At 44.3% G+C, this 16,247-nt stretch overlaps 1 protein-coding gene across 25 annotated transcripts in view; it reads right to left on the bottom strand.

The window, feature by feature from the left end:
• The window catches only part of LOC144114734 (uncharacterized), a 391,960-nt gene that overhangs the window by 266,538 nt on the left and 109,175 nt on the right, over positions 1-16,247 (bottom strand). For 2 of the 25 annotated variants that reach the window (XM_077648645.1, XM_077648652.1), the window contains 2 exons: positions 15,668-15,704; positions 1,815-3,734 (listed from right to left, as the gene is read on the bottom strand). The exons of 21 other annotated variants lie outside the window; for them this stretch is intronic. In XM_077648645.1, the coding sequence (XP_077504771.1) occupies positions 3,667-3,734; positions 15,668-15,704 (105 nt within the window). In that variant the 3' untranslated portion in view covers positions 1,815-3,666. Of the gene's footprint in view, positions 1-1,814; positions 3,735-15,667; positions 15,705-16,247 lie in introns of those variants that run through there. 2 more of the 25 variants (XM_077648648.1, XM_077648659.1) reach the window with 1 other exon arrangement.

Below are 16,247 nucleotides of genomic sequence, written 5' to 3'. Positions count from 1 at the left end.
AATAGTGTCAGTGATGGGCGCTGGTAGGGTAAGAATTTGTGGAGATTTCAAGCTCACCATGATTAACAAATTCACTGACGTAGAGAACAATCTCGTTGCCACGGCTGGACGTGATAAGAGCCCAGTTAATGGGAGGGAAGACTTTCTTTAAGCTTGACTCATGCGATTCGTACCAGCAGTTGGAGCTGGAACTGACGGCATGCTCGTTCTTTGAGAAAAACCTAGATAAGTTCGATCACATCCTCGATGCCTAGGGGCTACGTCCATCGAAAAAGGAAGAGGAAGCGGTGCTTGACGCTCCCGAGCCATCACATGTGAAGGAACTGTAAAGTTTTCTTGGGCTTATTCATATTTACCGCGCATTCTTGCAAACTGATCCTCCACATCACATCCGCTGGTCGGGCTGTTGAAGCAAGGAGGACACTGGAACTGAGGTCAGGAGAATAGGGCGCAGCTTTTACGAAGAGCGTAGTCATGCTGATGTCTGCTGCACTGCTCGTATCTATTGTGATCTTAAACTACTGCTGGTGATGTACCGCGACTCGTCGCCCTACAAGGCCAGAACGGTGCTTGAGCACAAGTTGGTGTCGGGTGCGGAAAGGCCGAGAGTTTCACCTCCAGAAGGTACGGTTAACAGCAGCAGAGAGAAATTAGAGCCAGATCAATTTTCATCTGAATATGCTAGCCGACACCGACATCAGCTAAGTTTAAGTCATGTTTGTGCCCATATGTTTAAATACTCCTTACTTCCACCACCTATTAGAGCCTGAATAACAATGAAGTGTTGCAACCATCACTGACATCGTTCGCCCAATATTGCCTAGTTCATGTTGCTGCATTTGTCAGATAGATATTTTATTCTATATTCCATTTATTTATTTTTTCCACTATCGCGTTCAAATAATATACCTAATTGTTGATGCTGGGAACAGAGCTTAAACTTGTACCATTGTTATTTGTGTTTTCCTGTATTGTGAAACTTTTTTTTTCCCTCCCTGCTAAAATCCCAACCCCAAAGGGTTGCAGTATCAATAAATAACTAAATAAAGAAGCCCTAGCCGTGAAACCTGTGGTGGAAACATCCCAGCAGTATGCATGGGGGAGGTCTCTCAACATTTGCACGGACCATTAACATGGAACGCTGCGCCAGTTGGTAACACATTATGGAACATCGCGCACGAAAATACGGAGCACAAGAAACAAGGACAGGACAGGACAAACAAGAGCACTTCGCTTTGTCAAACATGCACTCCTGTTTGCCCTGTCCTTTCTTGCGTGCCGTTGCCGTATTTGTGTGCGTGATGTTTCATAATTCAAGTACCATAAACCACTGCTGGCCCTGCTGGGGCAGGACATTTACCGATTTTTCTTTGTGGGAGCTGTTTGGAGCTTTCAAAAGTTTTTTTTTCGGGTCCAGCATGGCGCCCATAGCGGACATACCTGAATGGCACTTACTGCAAACAGTGAAATCATTACTGTTTGAAGCTTGATGGCGAGCCAGTGACTAACCAGCTTGATCGATGTAGCGGCACACCTTCATATTAGTGAGTGAAGAAAAACTTGCAGCACATAAGTTAAAGCAAGAATATAGGTTTTAGTCAGCAATGTTAAAAATACGCTCGAGGTTGAATGAAACGGCGGTTGCCACCGAAATATACACAGGCAGCTGCATAGCAAGTGACCTAGCACACGAGGTAGTTATGACGAATGCATTATCATTCTGGACCAGCCCAGTGGAAGCAGTACTAGTGCAAAATAGTAACACGGAAAATAAATGACTAGCAAGGAATGAACCACGGCCTGCTTAGCACAATTTGAAGTTTAAGTTTATTTCTCGCTCTTAGTGGTACAGGTATCACTGGGAGAGAGAGGACGGAGGGAAAAAAGCTGCTTGAATGCAGCTTGAGAGTCACCCTACATCCACATTGCCGAGGCAGCATATTGCCTCAGTTTTCACAAGACAGCTACAGGTGAGGCAGTTGAAACAAAAACTAAAGTATCAACATGAATTAAACACAGCATTTCAACATTTAGCATTACAATCAAAACAAAAAGCAATATAAATACTCAAAACAAACGCATCCCATTATCCATGTGTACAACATAAGCAGAATTTACCAGAGTTGTAATCTTATTTACTGTTCAGAGCAAGTTCAAGCTAAACGTCTTCAAAAAGGTACAAAATGGTTTTTAGGCTTTTCACTGTGATATCTCTTAGCGATATGTTATTTTCTATAATATTCAGGTATTTTGAAAGAATAAAAGACAATGATTGCATACCGTATTTGGTGCAACAAAGAGGCAATGACCAAGGAAACAAGAGTGGGTAACATACCCCATTGAATAGCGAGATATTTTTAGAAGCGAGCGAGTAGTTTCATTATTAGTGATAACCGCAGTTTTGCACATCGATAGCAATCTGAAAGGAAACAAAGAAGGGATCTCTAGAATGCCAAATTTAATGAAGTATGGATGTGTGTGGGTAGGCCACGATACGTTTGCTTAGTCTAATTGCCCGCTTTTGTGCTGTTATTAGTTTGGATATGTTGTACTGGGTCGTTGTTCCCCAAACTGTGAGACAGTATATCAGTGATGGGAGAAAAAATGCTTGATATATAAAGCCCTTTACTTGAGACGGAAGTGTGTCCCTATGTTGGCAAATAAGACTGTTGAAGCGATTTAGTTGTTTCCAAGCATGATTACTCCTAAGCATTTTATGTTTGGCACGATTGCAATTTTTTTGCCTCCTAGTGATAGGGTAAAGTTGGCGTGAACAGTTATGTTTCTTGTTCGGAATAAAACGGCCTTTGTCTAATCAGAATTCACTTTCAGATTGTTATTTCTTGACCACTAGTGAAGATACTCCAGGAACTTATTGGCTCGCAAAAATAATTCGTAATAATAAAAATAATGCCTTAACTTTCGCAACGTATATCCTGGGATAGCTGAGCCAAGCCACTGCCAATTTTTTCAGAAGGGATGAAAGCTGCTTCACTCACGACAGCCTTGCAATGCTAAACTTGTGGAAGAATAAATTGGTGGAACTCCCTTGGTCTAAACTCTGAACTCTGCAGTCGACTAAATCCACTACCCCTCATCTCGTCGTGTTGCAATTAACATGGCAGCATGTTACAAAGCAGAGCCAACTGTTCAAGCAATAGATTTATTTACAATACTCACAGTTCATCAGGCACTTGTGACCAAAATACATAAGTCTACGCTCGAAAGCTTGTCAAAAGGATAACCGCAAAAAAATGTAGACGTAGTGGGCTTCTGGTTATATGCACTACTTACAGTTCGTCACGCACTTGTGAACAAAATAAATATATCTGCAATCGAAAGCTTGTCAAAAGGATAACTGCAAAAAATTGTAGACGTAGTGAACTTCTGATGATTAACACTACTTACATTTTGTCACGCACTTGTGACCAGAATAAATATACCTGCACTCGAAAGCTTGTCAAAAGGATAACTGCAAAAATTTGTAGACGTAGTGGGCTTCTGATGTTTTCAGAGACACAACGTGTATGTTAACCAGCCGGTACAACTGGCAAGATTGGGCTACCCAGAGTTGTCGGTCACCTCTGTGGCTGAACGCATATGCTTCCTGAACGCATACGCTTACTCAAGTGGAAAGTCAGCGCCTTTCACTTTTTAGCGAAGTAGCTAGAAATGCTCTTCATGCCAGCTTTGGCTGCCTTCTCTCTCTTCTGTCTGACTGCCGTCCTTGGTGTCTGAAAAAAAAAGACAGTATGCAGGTTTCAGTTAATAATTCCGCACGATGAAACATGATAACGAATGAAATAATGTTGTTTATGACAGTTTCAAGAATATGCATACCCATCTAACATTTAATTTCGATGCAGAAAAAAATTATATACAAGTATAGAGCCAGCAAAGTGCAAAGCAGGCCACATTATGTCCATTGCAACCATGGCCATCTAATCTCAGCAAATTTCCTCGGGTCGTCACTCTATATTAGTGCCACGTCCGACTATGCTTCCCTTTCCTTGGTACCCCAAGCTAATCATATGGGGGAAGAATCCATCGCTATTATGCTGCGAGAACGCATCACGTGACAGAAACGATATGCCTTCGAGCGACAGCACAATGACATCACCCACCCCAAAAGTGCGGAAAGATTTTACATGGCACATACAAACCACTTCCGCCTCTGCGAGGGGTGTCTGCACTGCTAGGGCACTTTCTTCGCTTGGCTGGAGACTTTACAGCTCGTGCCTTGTGGTACGACAGCAGCGGTATCTGAATCGTCTCGTTGCTGTCCGCAGGCTGTTCGCCTGTTCGGCTCCCCGCTGCCCGTAGGAATGCTTCAGCAGGATTCTCCGCGTGAATACCGCTTAACAAGCCAGCCCGCAGATTACGTTGTGTTTGCGTATTGCCTTACCTTGGAACCGGACAGAATTTAATTTATTCCTATTAATAGAGGTGTTTTTTTTTTACATCTCCCCTGAAACGGTTTCTATAGGACTGGGCTGCATGATTTTCGTGCGGAGACCGCCGTTAAACAGCTTTTTTTTTCTCTAGAAGAAATATTCCTGCCCTGATCCTCCTAGCGAACATTCAGAGGCACGAGTGTCGCCGACTTTTGGCTAATCGAGGGCAAGCGCTGAACCAGCCGATTAACGACGTGGCTAGCGGCAACTGCCGCTGCGCAAAAGTCCACAGAGCCAAGTCCCAGCCGTTATTCACGCCTTACCATGAACCAAGAACTGCGTATGCGCGATTAGTGCAGAGATGGGCTTTCAGCTGTACAGTGAAGCTTCATCGAAATCCTCCGCGCCGATCTAGAAAGCTGCGACGCGTCTGGCTGGGAAGCTGAATCATCTTTGCAGCCAACAAAGGGTGGTCAGGGCATCCCCATCGGATGAAAGCATCCTGCGCCAGTAAACGACGGGAGCGACAGCGGGCAGATGCTCAGGCCGTGCCTAGCCCGTCGACGGCCACGGTAGCCGATGATGCAGCGTCGCAGTCGCCGCGTCCTCCCGCTAGGGGCACTCGGACCATAGATGACAAGACGTGCGCCGGTAGGTTCTAGGTTCAGCCGTGCTTTTCTGCAGTAAGCAGTTATCAGCGCAGCGTAGGTATTCGGCGTTACGTGCCTCTCCTGAAAACGTTTTTCTCGCAGCAGCAATCACAAAATTCGATGGCACCATACTATATATACAGCGTGTTCAAAATTAGACATTACTGATTTTTTTTTAAATGTGAAACGCCGTATGTTGATGCTGCTTTTGCACACTGGTAATGCGGCCAGGCGGACACAAATTGGGATAATAATTGTCCCCATAAATTCAGTAATTTACTAAAATTAATTAACTTTTTATTGGCTGAAGTTAGCGTGCATGTATATATTGAGAACTTGGGGGCAGTTTCTTTCGAGGGCTATTCCATTTTGTACCATTTTAGTAACGCGCCTGTGTCCTGAGATTCGCACGTCTAAGATTTTGCCCCAGTTCGCCTAATTGCGCATGCGAGACAGTGGCTATCAGCTTGAAGCACATCCCTCGTGTGACGCAGCTGTTGTGTAAGGCACGCCGCCTTGCAAGAGTGTGCAGCGAGCGGATTGCGTATGACTTTTTGTTCTGGGCCAGCGTTTTCCTTCTCGGTGATAGAAAGCAATGGACTTTTGGGTCGGCGATAAGGGAGAACTATTTCCTTAAGCGATCACTTTTACAGCCAGTAGAAAGACGCGATGCCGCTCGCTGCACACTCTTGCAAGGAGGCGTGCCATACGCAACAGCTGCGTCACACGAGGGAGGTGCTTCACGCTGAGTGCCGCTGTCTCACATTCGCAATTAGACAAACTGGGACAAAATTATAGACGTGTGCATCTCGGGACACAGGCGCGTTACTAAAATGGTACAAAATGGAATAGCCCTCGAAAGCAACTGCCCCCAAGTTCTCAATATATACATGCACGATAACTTGAGCCAATAAAAAGTAATTAATGAATTTCAGTTATTAACTGAATTTATGGAGACAATTATTATCCCAATTTGTGTCCGCCTGGCCAAATTACCAAGGTGCAAAAGCGGCACAAGCGTACGGCACTTCACTTTTTTTTCAACCAGTAAAGTCTAATTTTGAACCCGCTGTATATACTGTATATGCACCTATGGCACCTTGGTTTCGGGGACTGTTGGCTTCCTTCTTCTGTTTGTCAAACGAGCCCCTCATTTCATTTGCCTTGTTGCCTTGTCTGCTAGTAGCTTAACGAGGGTCTCAGTTCTGGCAGTCTTGATGCCATAGGTAGCATAAGAGGGTTCTCGCTCAGTTTCTGCTCTTGCTGTTAGATAATGATCCATGTCACACTCGCGGTATTACAGGGCGTGCTATGTCTGCCGCTATGGACGAGGGTGGCGCTCGTGAACACTCTCAAGGTTCGCTTACACGCAAAACATAAATACCCACGAAAGCAGCAGATTGGACAGCCATCGCCGAAGCTCAGTTGGTAGACCACCGGACGCGATATTCGGAGGTCGTGTGTTCGGATCATCCCCACCGGCAGCATGGGCTGTTTTTTTTTTTTTTGCTGCTCGATAAGTAATTTTCTTTAAGCAACAGATTAGTCGAAGCATTGTTCTCCCATTGATTGGCTCTACAAATTAAAAAATAAATAGAAACATTCCCCAACGCACCTTGGTCTCGGGGACTGTTGGCTTAACTCATCTATATTTGATATATATATACACACACGTCGAAAATAAATCGCTGTTTTCATTCGTGCGGCCCTCTTCTTCGATACGTGATTCTGAATCCGGGAACAAGAATTTCTGAAGTATATAGCAATAAAGGTTTTTTGATTAAGAAGAGAGCTTTTTTCGTCATAGCATTGTCAGCGGCGTAGTACATCAGAATACAGCTAAGACACGCTAACAATAGCAGGCTGGTTTAGGCTCCTTAATTATTGAGAGACGTATAGCCCACCATACAAGTAACAACCATATCAGTTTTCAGAGTTTCAAAAACGCGTTTACTCTTGGCGCTGTGGCCTAACAAATTTTGGGTACATCGAACCGAAATACACGTGCTTTCGAGAAGCTTGCAGGCAAAGCAAACTCTCCAGTATATGTAACTCGTAAAAATAGTCAAGATTTGTAAGGCCACAGCAACGAGAGTGACCGTGTTTTCGAAATTCTAATAGCTGATATGGATATTACTTACGGTGGGCTACAGGCCTTTCAATAATTAAGGAGCCCAACGGTTACAGTTAAAAGTTAACAATTCCATATTAGTTAACAAGCCTGCTAGTGTTAGCACGTCTTAGCCATATTCTGACTTTACTTCACCGCTCACAATGCTATGTCGAAAAAGGCGCTCTTCAAGCTCAAAGGGACTATTTTTAAAAATTGTGTAATGTCTTGAGGTGAAACATCCAGTATATGCATGGTTACTCGGTGTCCGTCAGAATGCGCAGACAGTACAATAAGGGACAAAAGTCTATAGGGCGTGTGAGCCGCAAACGCAGCCTATAGCTGGATTGAGGACACTTGTGGGAGTGAAAGTCAAACTCAAGGTCTTTAATGTGTGTTAGTAAAAAATGAGATCGTTGCATAGCACCTGTGGGCATAAAGCGGTTTCCGAGCATCCTAGAGAGAAAAAAAACCTTTTCACATGAAGGGACTGACATCTACATTTGAGAAAGTTTGCCATCTTAAAACTCACAAATAATAGTTTTTATGGGCAATGGGTGGTCGCATAAAATTCATTAAAAATATAACTTGAGAATACTCACGATAGCTAAAGCATAAAATAACAGTAGAAGATTCAAGTTAGGAAGGACGGAATATTTGTCTTTACTGGTGTCAGGGAAACTTGGAGAGATTATGATAAAATATTGATAGTGACCGTGAATAAAAGTGGTCTGAAGAGCAAAACGATGTTTACGAGGTATTTTCTGAGACTTTGTGATTGAGCTGACTAAACCGCAACCACATGCGCTCTGTTCGAAGTTGAATTCATAACCGTTGCTCTTGTTAACAGACAATATCAAGTAATGGTAATTGAACGAAATATGGTCTTCATTAGGGCTTTAATTCTATATATAAAACAATATAATGCAACACTTTTTCTTTACCTAGAATTACCAGGTACTGAAGGTGTTCTGGTCCAATTTTAAAGAAAATCAGAGAGGATATTTTTTTAAATCGCCGCCGAATTTGACCTTTCTTCGAATTTTTCAGATTCTAGATGATTTCAATGCCCAACTAAAAATCATTTGCCCGTTCTAGAAGCACAAATTTCATCCGACGATAGTAAAAAGTGCGAATTAACACAAGGAAAAAATTTCAGCCTCAGGTTCTTGCTCCTTGTCCAATTATAGTTCTAAAAACTGCCCTTAATGGAATGCCTTACTTATTCAGCAATGTTTGCAGTTTTTTCGGTGCAAAATTATAGGAACCAAAAAATATTTTTGCACTATTTCCTACCGAAAAGTTTGCATACAATTACTGAAAAAATTATCAGGGGCCTCAAAATTTTATTTTACATTCTGCACGTATCCAAACTAGCCATTTTGAGAAATCGCAAAATCGATCGACGTTTTCTACGCAATTCGATACACGATTTTTTTTAACAAAAAAAAAAACTACAGCGTTCTTGCAAAATAAGTATGATTCCCTGTGTGTGTGCGCGTGCCTGCGTGCATGCATGTGCGTATGCGTGCATACGTGTCCCTGCGCATGTGCGTTTGCGTGCATATGCACTTGGGTATATGTGCATGGAAGCAACATGCACCGAAACCAAGGAGCACAGGGGAATTTTTTTATTCGTGGTGTTCGCCAAAGGGAGATTAATAGTTCATACAATTAATTAGACATAAAAATCTCCAAAAGCAGATTGGACAGCCGTCGCCGTAGCTATGTTGGTAGAGCACCGGATGCGAAATTTGGAGGTCACGGGTTCAGATCCCACCGGCGGCATGTGGTTGTTTTTTCTTCTGCTTTCTAATGAATTCTTTTTAAAATAATTGCCCTATTTACCTTTTATTGCATTGATTAACACCAAAAAATTAAACAAATAGAAACTTTCCCGAATGTTTCGGTGGCCGTTGGCTGCCGTCATATGTATATCATAGCGAGCCCCTCATTTCCCTTCCCTTGTCGATTATCTCTCTCTCTCTCTCTCTCGCACGCACACACACACACACACACACACACACACACACACACACACACACACACACACACACACACACACACACACACACACACACACACACACACACACACACACACACACACACACACACACACACACACACACACGTGCGCGCGCCCGCCTGCACGCACGCACGCACACACACACCAAAAGTGATTTCTTGGCAGCTGATTGTGTGCTACAGCATTTGAAACACGCAGCTTTTATAAAGCGTGCGCAAGGTACATAAGTAGCGTAAAGCATGAGTGCAAATAACTGTGGGAGGGGAGGGAGGAGGAAGAGACAAGGAAAGAAAAAATAAAAAAGGAGAGAGAATCGATGACAATTTAAAAAGGCGATCCCCTAATGTGGACGCAGGTGTTCCCAAGGGGGGGAAAATAAAAAATAATAAAAATAGAAAGGGGAAGGAAAGTTCCCTTCCCCACCACCTTAGGGCCGCCTTAAAAAAACCCTGGAGGTGTGGCATTTTGCTGACAAGCGTGAAGCACTTGTCCCCTGAGCGAGGAGGAGGCAACATTCAAGAGAAACTGGTAGGGGTGAGGGTAAAAAGGAATTCCAACCAGACCTCTAAAAAAGAAAAAAAAAGCAGTTAAAAAAGAGGAAAAGAAAAGAACAGCCATAGTACAAGAACTTTGCAATATGCTACTCAGAGAAGGGTGGTGGCAACACGACAGAATATAAAATAGGACATCAGCAATAATAACAAGTTTCTAATCAATCCTTACAGGAGCCCTCGGTACACACGCACACACACAGAAAAAAAAAAGAGAGTAGGCTAACAACAACTCCAACACCAGAAACAAACTGCAGTGAGTCACAAGTACAATGTACGGCAAGACAAATGAAACTGCAAGACTATTCCGGGTAAAAAGCAAATGTAATGGTCACTGCCGTGGCCACGCGCAGAACAGCATGGCAGTTCATCGATGTATGAAGAGAAGACAGACATGACAGAAAAAATGACAATAAAAAGAGGGCGAAAAAGGCCGAAAGAAAAACTAGCAGTAAACGGGTGAAAATAATGCATGACAATACAATGTTAAAATTAATAAAGAAGGCGGGTAAAAAATAACACTAACAGTAAATGTGGGACAATACGAGTGACATGAAAAAAAGAATGAAAAGACGTCGGAAGCTATCCTTGCTATGCATTCTGCCACCCGTTCTATCCGTCTCCACTCCAACATGTCTGAGATAATTATTTGTTACTCTATTAAGTGTGTAAGCATGATAGCCGGCCTACTGGTTTGTTTATGCCGCTCCAGACTGCGTTAAATTTGTGAATCAGGTACAATTCACAGCTCTCTCGGACATAATGTGTTTTGAACCCCGATTGGAATACAATAGCTGTAAAGTTATTGAATGCCCAATGTTCTTAATGTGTTTTGAAAGTGGAACACTTGGCTGTGTCCGTACATGCGATCTGTGGTTGTTGATGCGAATTCTGAACGGTGTAACTATTTCCCCAGGTAGGCTGAGCTTTACAGGTGTCACATCCCAGGAGGTAGGCAACATTAGCACTGTCACATGAGAAGTTATCTCATATCTGAAATGAGGAGGATGACTCTGCGCTTTTAGCACCAGTACGTAGCTGGAAAGAGTTTGCACCTAGGTTTATTGCATGCTGTGGACCCTCTGAAGCTATGGTTGCCGATTTTAGACGATATGTTATCATATCACGGACGTTCCTTGCAGATCTGGGGGTCCCGAAGGGCACATGTTTTGCGGACATACCGGACACCCAAAGACATGTGACGTCTGTGCTTCGATCAATCCCAAAACCGGCCTTCGCTGACTCATACAGCAGCGTTATCAACGATGTGAAAAGGTTATAGTGGCCAACGGGTGTTACGTTTACAGTGAATACAGATGTTTTGTTTCCAAGCTACATTTGTTCTATGCTTCCATTCACCGAGCTTTATTTTAGATGCACCGTTTGCATGCGTGTGCGCATGTTGTTGAACTAGCAGAAATATAAATATATCGCATACTAATGTTTTCATGCCAGCATATACAAAGGAAAACTGAGCTTCTTCGCTCAGGCCTGCGACGATCAAATGGTGACATCGGTGGCATTATTTATGTAACAACGGTGACGATTTACTAACGAGGCCCATGCCAGCACACTTAGGGGATGGATTTACAAGGTCTATATCAAATCACCCCCAACCCATCCCGGTGCTGCGGCTGCTCTCTGAGCGGCTGAAGCGATGAAGGCGGTGCCTAAATTTAATTTGGGCAAAGAAAATGTTTTAACACCTTGTCAGGGGCATACCAGCTTGAAATGCAATATGCACAGCTACCATTTCCTGGGTGCGCAGGTCGTCGCTTGATGAATCGATGGGGTCGCAGCTGTATGATATGTAGTCCCTAGTCGTTTCGATACCTGAATAACAGTCGTCGCACCCATGCCAGTTGCTACGTTGTAACTACAGTGTTCTAGAAGGCTCTGTAGTTGCAAGAGCAAAGCGAGTTTCGATGCGAGGTTCTGAAGTAATAAATGCGGTCGGCCGCGCGCAGTGCTACCGTCGTATACTGGACGAGAAAAAAAGCTCGTCTGCGCACTCCTGCGTCGCTGCATTCAGCGAGTTTTAGCATTGCCGTTGAAAAAGGGTGACGGTTTAAGCTGGTTGGGGTAATAAAGGCGGGCAAGAGAGTGTCTCGGAGACATAAGTATACGTAAAGAGTCTACAAAACGCGGGGCGAACACATCACACATATGATTTCACTCTACAACCAGCCTACCACGAACACGTCTACCAGCCTACCACGAACCTGAGTGGTGCACCCCGAGGATGCATTCCCAGCCAAGGGCACACACAGCGAAACGCCATCTGGGACAGGAAATGTGCACTCAGAGGCAAACAGGCGGCCAGAGAACGTGGGCGAAGTCAACAAGCAATTGCAAGTGATGAGCAGTGAAGCTCGAGAAGTGAACGAAGAATGGCTAAAGTAAAAGGGAGGTGTGGGAAAAGGTCAAGTGAAAGGTTTGGATTGGTTTTATGGCCGGAGTTATATCCCAAAGCAACTCAGGCCACGAGCCCACGAGGGACACCGTAGCGGAGGGCTCATAATTTCGACAATGTGGGGTACTTTAACGTGCACTGACATTGCACAGTATATGCGGGCCTCTAACACTGCGCCTCCATCTAAATGTGAGTGCTGCGGCCGGTATCGAACCTGCGGCTTTGTGCTCAGCAGCCGAGTACTACAACAACGAGCCACAGCGGCGGCGAAAGTGAAGGAAAGCGCGAAAAAAAAAAACATAGCAGGAGAAAGACGACAATAAACAAAATTATGGGAAGCGACGAACAGGTCAAATACGCATATCGTCCGACAACAGTCGGTTCCCGGAAAGAAACAATCATTTCTTTTTCTGTAAGAATGAGACAGAACGCTGATGCAGTATAGTCTCTGGCAGAAAACATTTGAAAGCATTCAGTATAGGCAGCCACAATCCTAGCAATGCATCCGCCAGAGTCCCTTTAAGTCACTCTTTCCATCGCTTTAGCACCAGTACAAAGTGGAACTGGGGTCTAATTCTCTGCACGTGTATCTGCGTTAATATCATTTTATTAATGATTATGTCCAATCTTAGGTCGCTGCCCAAAAGGAATGATAATGATATTTGTAAAGTGGCAGTTCACTGTTAACTGCATCAAAATTGCATTTTATAATTGTAAGTTGCATATATTTCACTACAGGGTATGCTAACGTTAAACTCAAATTTTGAAGAGCAGTGAACGCTAAGACCAGGCAAGTTCGACATGAAACTCAGTTATAAGCAGTGTTGGTAGTAACGCGTTAGTTTTTTCGGTAACTCAGTAACTTACTTGTTACCATTTGGGACCTGTAACGGGTAACATATTTACGGTAACATTTATCTGTAACATGAGGTGTCACGTTACTAGTTACTTTTTGTTCCAGTTGTCGCCTACTCCGTTACCTTTTTCTAGAAAAAAAACACGCAGAGCACCTACAGCGATGTTGCAAATAAACAAACAGGCGCTGTCGACTACCTTTGTTGCGGCTCACATGCATGCCAGAAAACACCTGCCCTTGACAACGCACCCAACTAAAAAAAAAAGAGAATAGCCATAAAGCAAGAAACACGTGCACGAACACGCATTCCCACACTTGCCTTCGCCTAGCTCCTCTTCCCGAACCACTCACACACACAACTCTCTAAAGAGTGGAAGCATGGCGAGCATTTTGGAACATCATATTTTTCAGAATTACTCTAAATTTGTTGAGAGTTCAGTGACGTTTTCTTTGTGCAGTTAGAACTGATGATGAGGTGTCAATTGGTGCTTAATGCCACATTCAGAAGATGGCTTCACCATGTGCCACAGAGTTAGAATCCAACACTTGTAACTCTGCAGGCAACTTCAGGCCACTAAAACATTGCTAAGCTCTTGCACATTTGTGCAAAGTATTCTCGTTAAATCAGGATATCGCATAAAATTGTTGTTTGGGCTAGAAGTTTTATGTGAAATATGAGCATTATAAAATTGCTATCATGAGTTCGTAAGGCGAAGACGCACTAATTAAAATTTATGGCCATGAAGTAACGGCAAAGCACGTACGGTACTTATTTCGGTAACGGTAACGCGTTACTTTTTTTTCTAGGTAACGTAGGGTGGTAACACGCTCCTTTTTCCTTAGCGTAACGAGTAACGTATTTAGATACTGTTTTTCAGTAACGCCCATAACACTGGTTATAAGGTCTGAATATTGTTATGGCAGTGGCGTACATCTAAAGGGGGGGGTTAATTATTGGCACTGTTCTTCTTTAAGACAAAATAAAAAGAAAATATTGCGGCAACGAGACAGCGATATATCGTTTGTCATATCTGAACACAGAGATTAAAATGCTTAAGGTGTTTGTGAGCAAACAAAATCAAGTCCTTCAGGGACAGAAAAGAGCGCCCGGAAAATTTTCGGGGCAGCGGCCGCCGTCTCTTGCCTCCCGTTGGTGCTGTCACTGAAACAGACAGCCATTTATTTCCCTTTTGAAGTTTAAAAATGATTATTTATTCGTTTTGTGCATATTCATTGGTAGCCAAGCGATGATGCATTAAATAAATTGGCTGTGGTTTAGCTCTTGTTAAACCTGGTTGAACTGCGAAAGCTCGCTTAGCTGATTCGGCTTTTCGTCGTTTTCGCAATCGTTCTTCTCGTTGTTCCTGTTTCCTGCGCACGTTGCAACCTCTTTCTCTCATTGTTCCTAGCTTGCTTAGCTTCCGCCTTAGAACTTAACTGTTCCGAAGCAGTAGAGCAACTAGATTCAGATATAGACTCTTCGTTGGAAACTTCCATGGCGAGACTGATCAACCAACGCATAGCGCACCGCTATATATCCCAGTGAAGCTGCCACAAAGCGAGCGCAAGGCGAGGAGGTCGTCATATCAACGGAGAGACCACCTGTTAGGCGCGGCACCGGCTCGGGGGCCACAGCACACGCGATGCGCAGCTTCCTTCTAGCTGCGGCGGGGAGCAAGCTGACGTCACGCGTCGTCATAGAACGGAGAGAGCTGACGTCACACCACCTGCTAAGAGCAGCGACGGCTCTGGGGGGGGCCACGGCATGTGCGACGAGCGGTTAGACCTGGCGTAGAATTGCTTTCACAATAAAAAATGGGATACGGGATAACGCCCTAACAAGCAGCGTGAATACCCGGTCAGCCCCTCGTAGCCGAGCACACCGACAATGCGCTGTTTCTGCTCCAGCAGGAGTCTATGCCAGCGCCGCGCCACGGCAACTGCTTCTCGAGCCACACGGGGCGAGCGCCGCTTCTGCAACTACAACGCCTTCTAGAACACTGTAGTTGTAACTGTCAATTCGTTGCACGTCTCCATGCCGCCGACACTGAACTCCCAGGCGCGACAGCTGAACCGATGCCATCATGGTGCGACGGGAGCAGGCCGCTGCGAGGCATATGGCGTCAGGCACGCCTCCTGCCTGACGGGCGCGCAGGCATTAAACATAGAAAATAACACCAGATTAAGCATAGCGGAGACGTAGTAGCAGATTACCGTATGACTGCTGTGTATGCGCAGTGGACCCAACCGGCCACGCAACAGGCACTGCGCGTGCATGCGCAGCCAGCATACAGTAACTCGGCCCATGCTACGCTACATCTCTATCATCAAAAATAAATACTGCAGCTTTAGATAATCACACCTTCCCCACATGTCATATCTGCATGAAAAAAACTGCCTAAAAACATGCTTGACTACACATCTGTAGGAAGCGTTTCATGCATTTAATCCATCCATGGTGCACAACGCGGCGATAGCATCGCTGCCATAGCTTGCATCATTAGAAGCAATATGGTTTCGCGACATAGTGGTGTGAGGATTATCGTGTAGATAAGCAGCCAGGCTTGTATCCAAGTGTGCCCCCTCCCCCTTTTTCACTTGGCAGTGCTCATCCAAATGCCAGCACCCCCACCCAGCACCACCACCACCATCAAAAAGAAATTACCTTGGGTTTCTCCAGAAAGAAATTCCTGGCTACGTGCCTGTAAGCAGCAATGAGCCAGTATCAGACATTGCTTGACCATGCTTGAGCTTGGGTGCATTACAAGCTCGAAATGAATAAATGCTTTAATCTGAAGTTTTTCGGGGCTTTTTCTTTTTTTCGGCGGGTTTCTGTGCAGCGATTACCATATATTTGCGATAAGGGACGCACTTTTTCTTTCCCAATTTTGGCGCTTTCCGGCATTTACACGAAAAAGGAATATTAGAGTCCACTTTATATAATAACTTTAATAACCGCTTTATTAACCCATACAGCCTGACGTTGTATTTGACGCCTACACGGGGCGGCCCGTACCCGCATATATACGATATGAGTATATATGCGTACATTGGTCACATATGTGGTAATGAAAGAGAAAAAAAATTAAAAATTGGTTTTGATCGGAAAGGAAATGACGCAGTAACTGTCTCACATAACTCGGTGGCGCCGTAAGGAAAGGGTATAAGGAAGGAGTGAGAGACCAAAGGAAGAAAGACGACCACCTGGGGATCTCTGACATGCACTGACATCACACAGCACATAG

The sequence above is a fragment of the Amblyomma americanum genome, chromosome 1 (genome assembly GCF_052857255.1).
Source record: "Amblyomma americanum isolate KBUSLIRL-KWMA chromosome 1, ASM5285725v1, whole genome shotgun sequence".
In the NCBI taxonomy this organism is placed as follows: Eukaryota; Metazoa; Arthropoda; class Arachnida; order Ixodida; family Ixodidae; genus Amblyomma; species Amblyomma americanum.
Note: the sequence above shows the minus strand (reverse complement) of the source record. Positions and strands in the feature narration are given on the sequence as shown.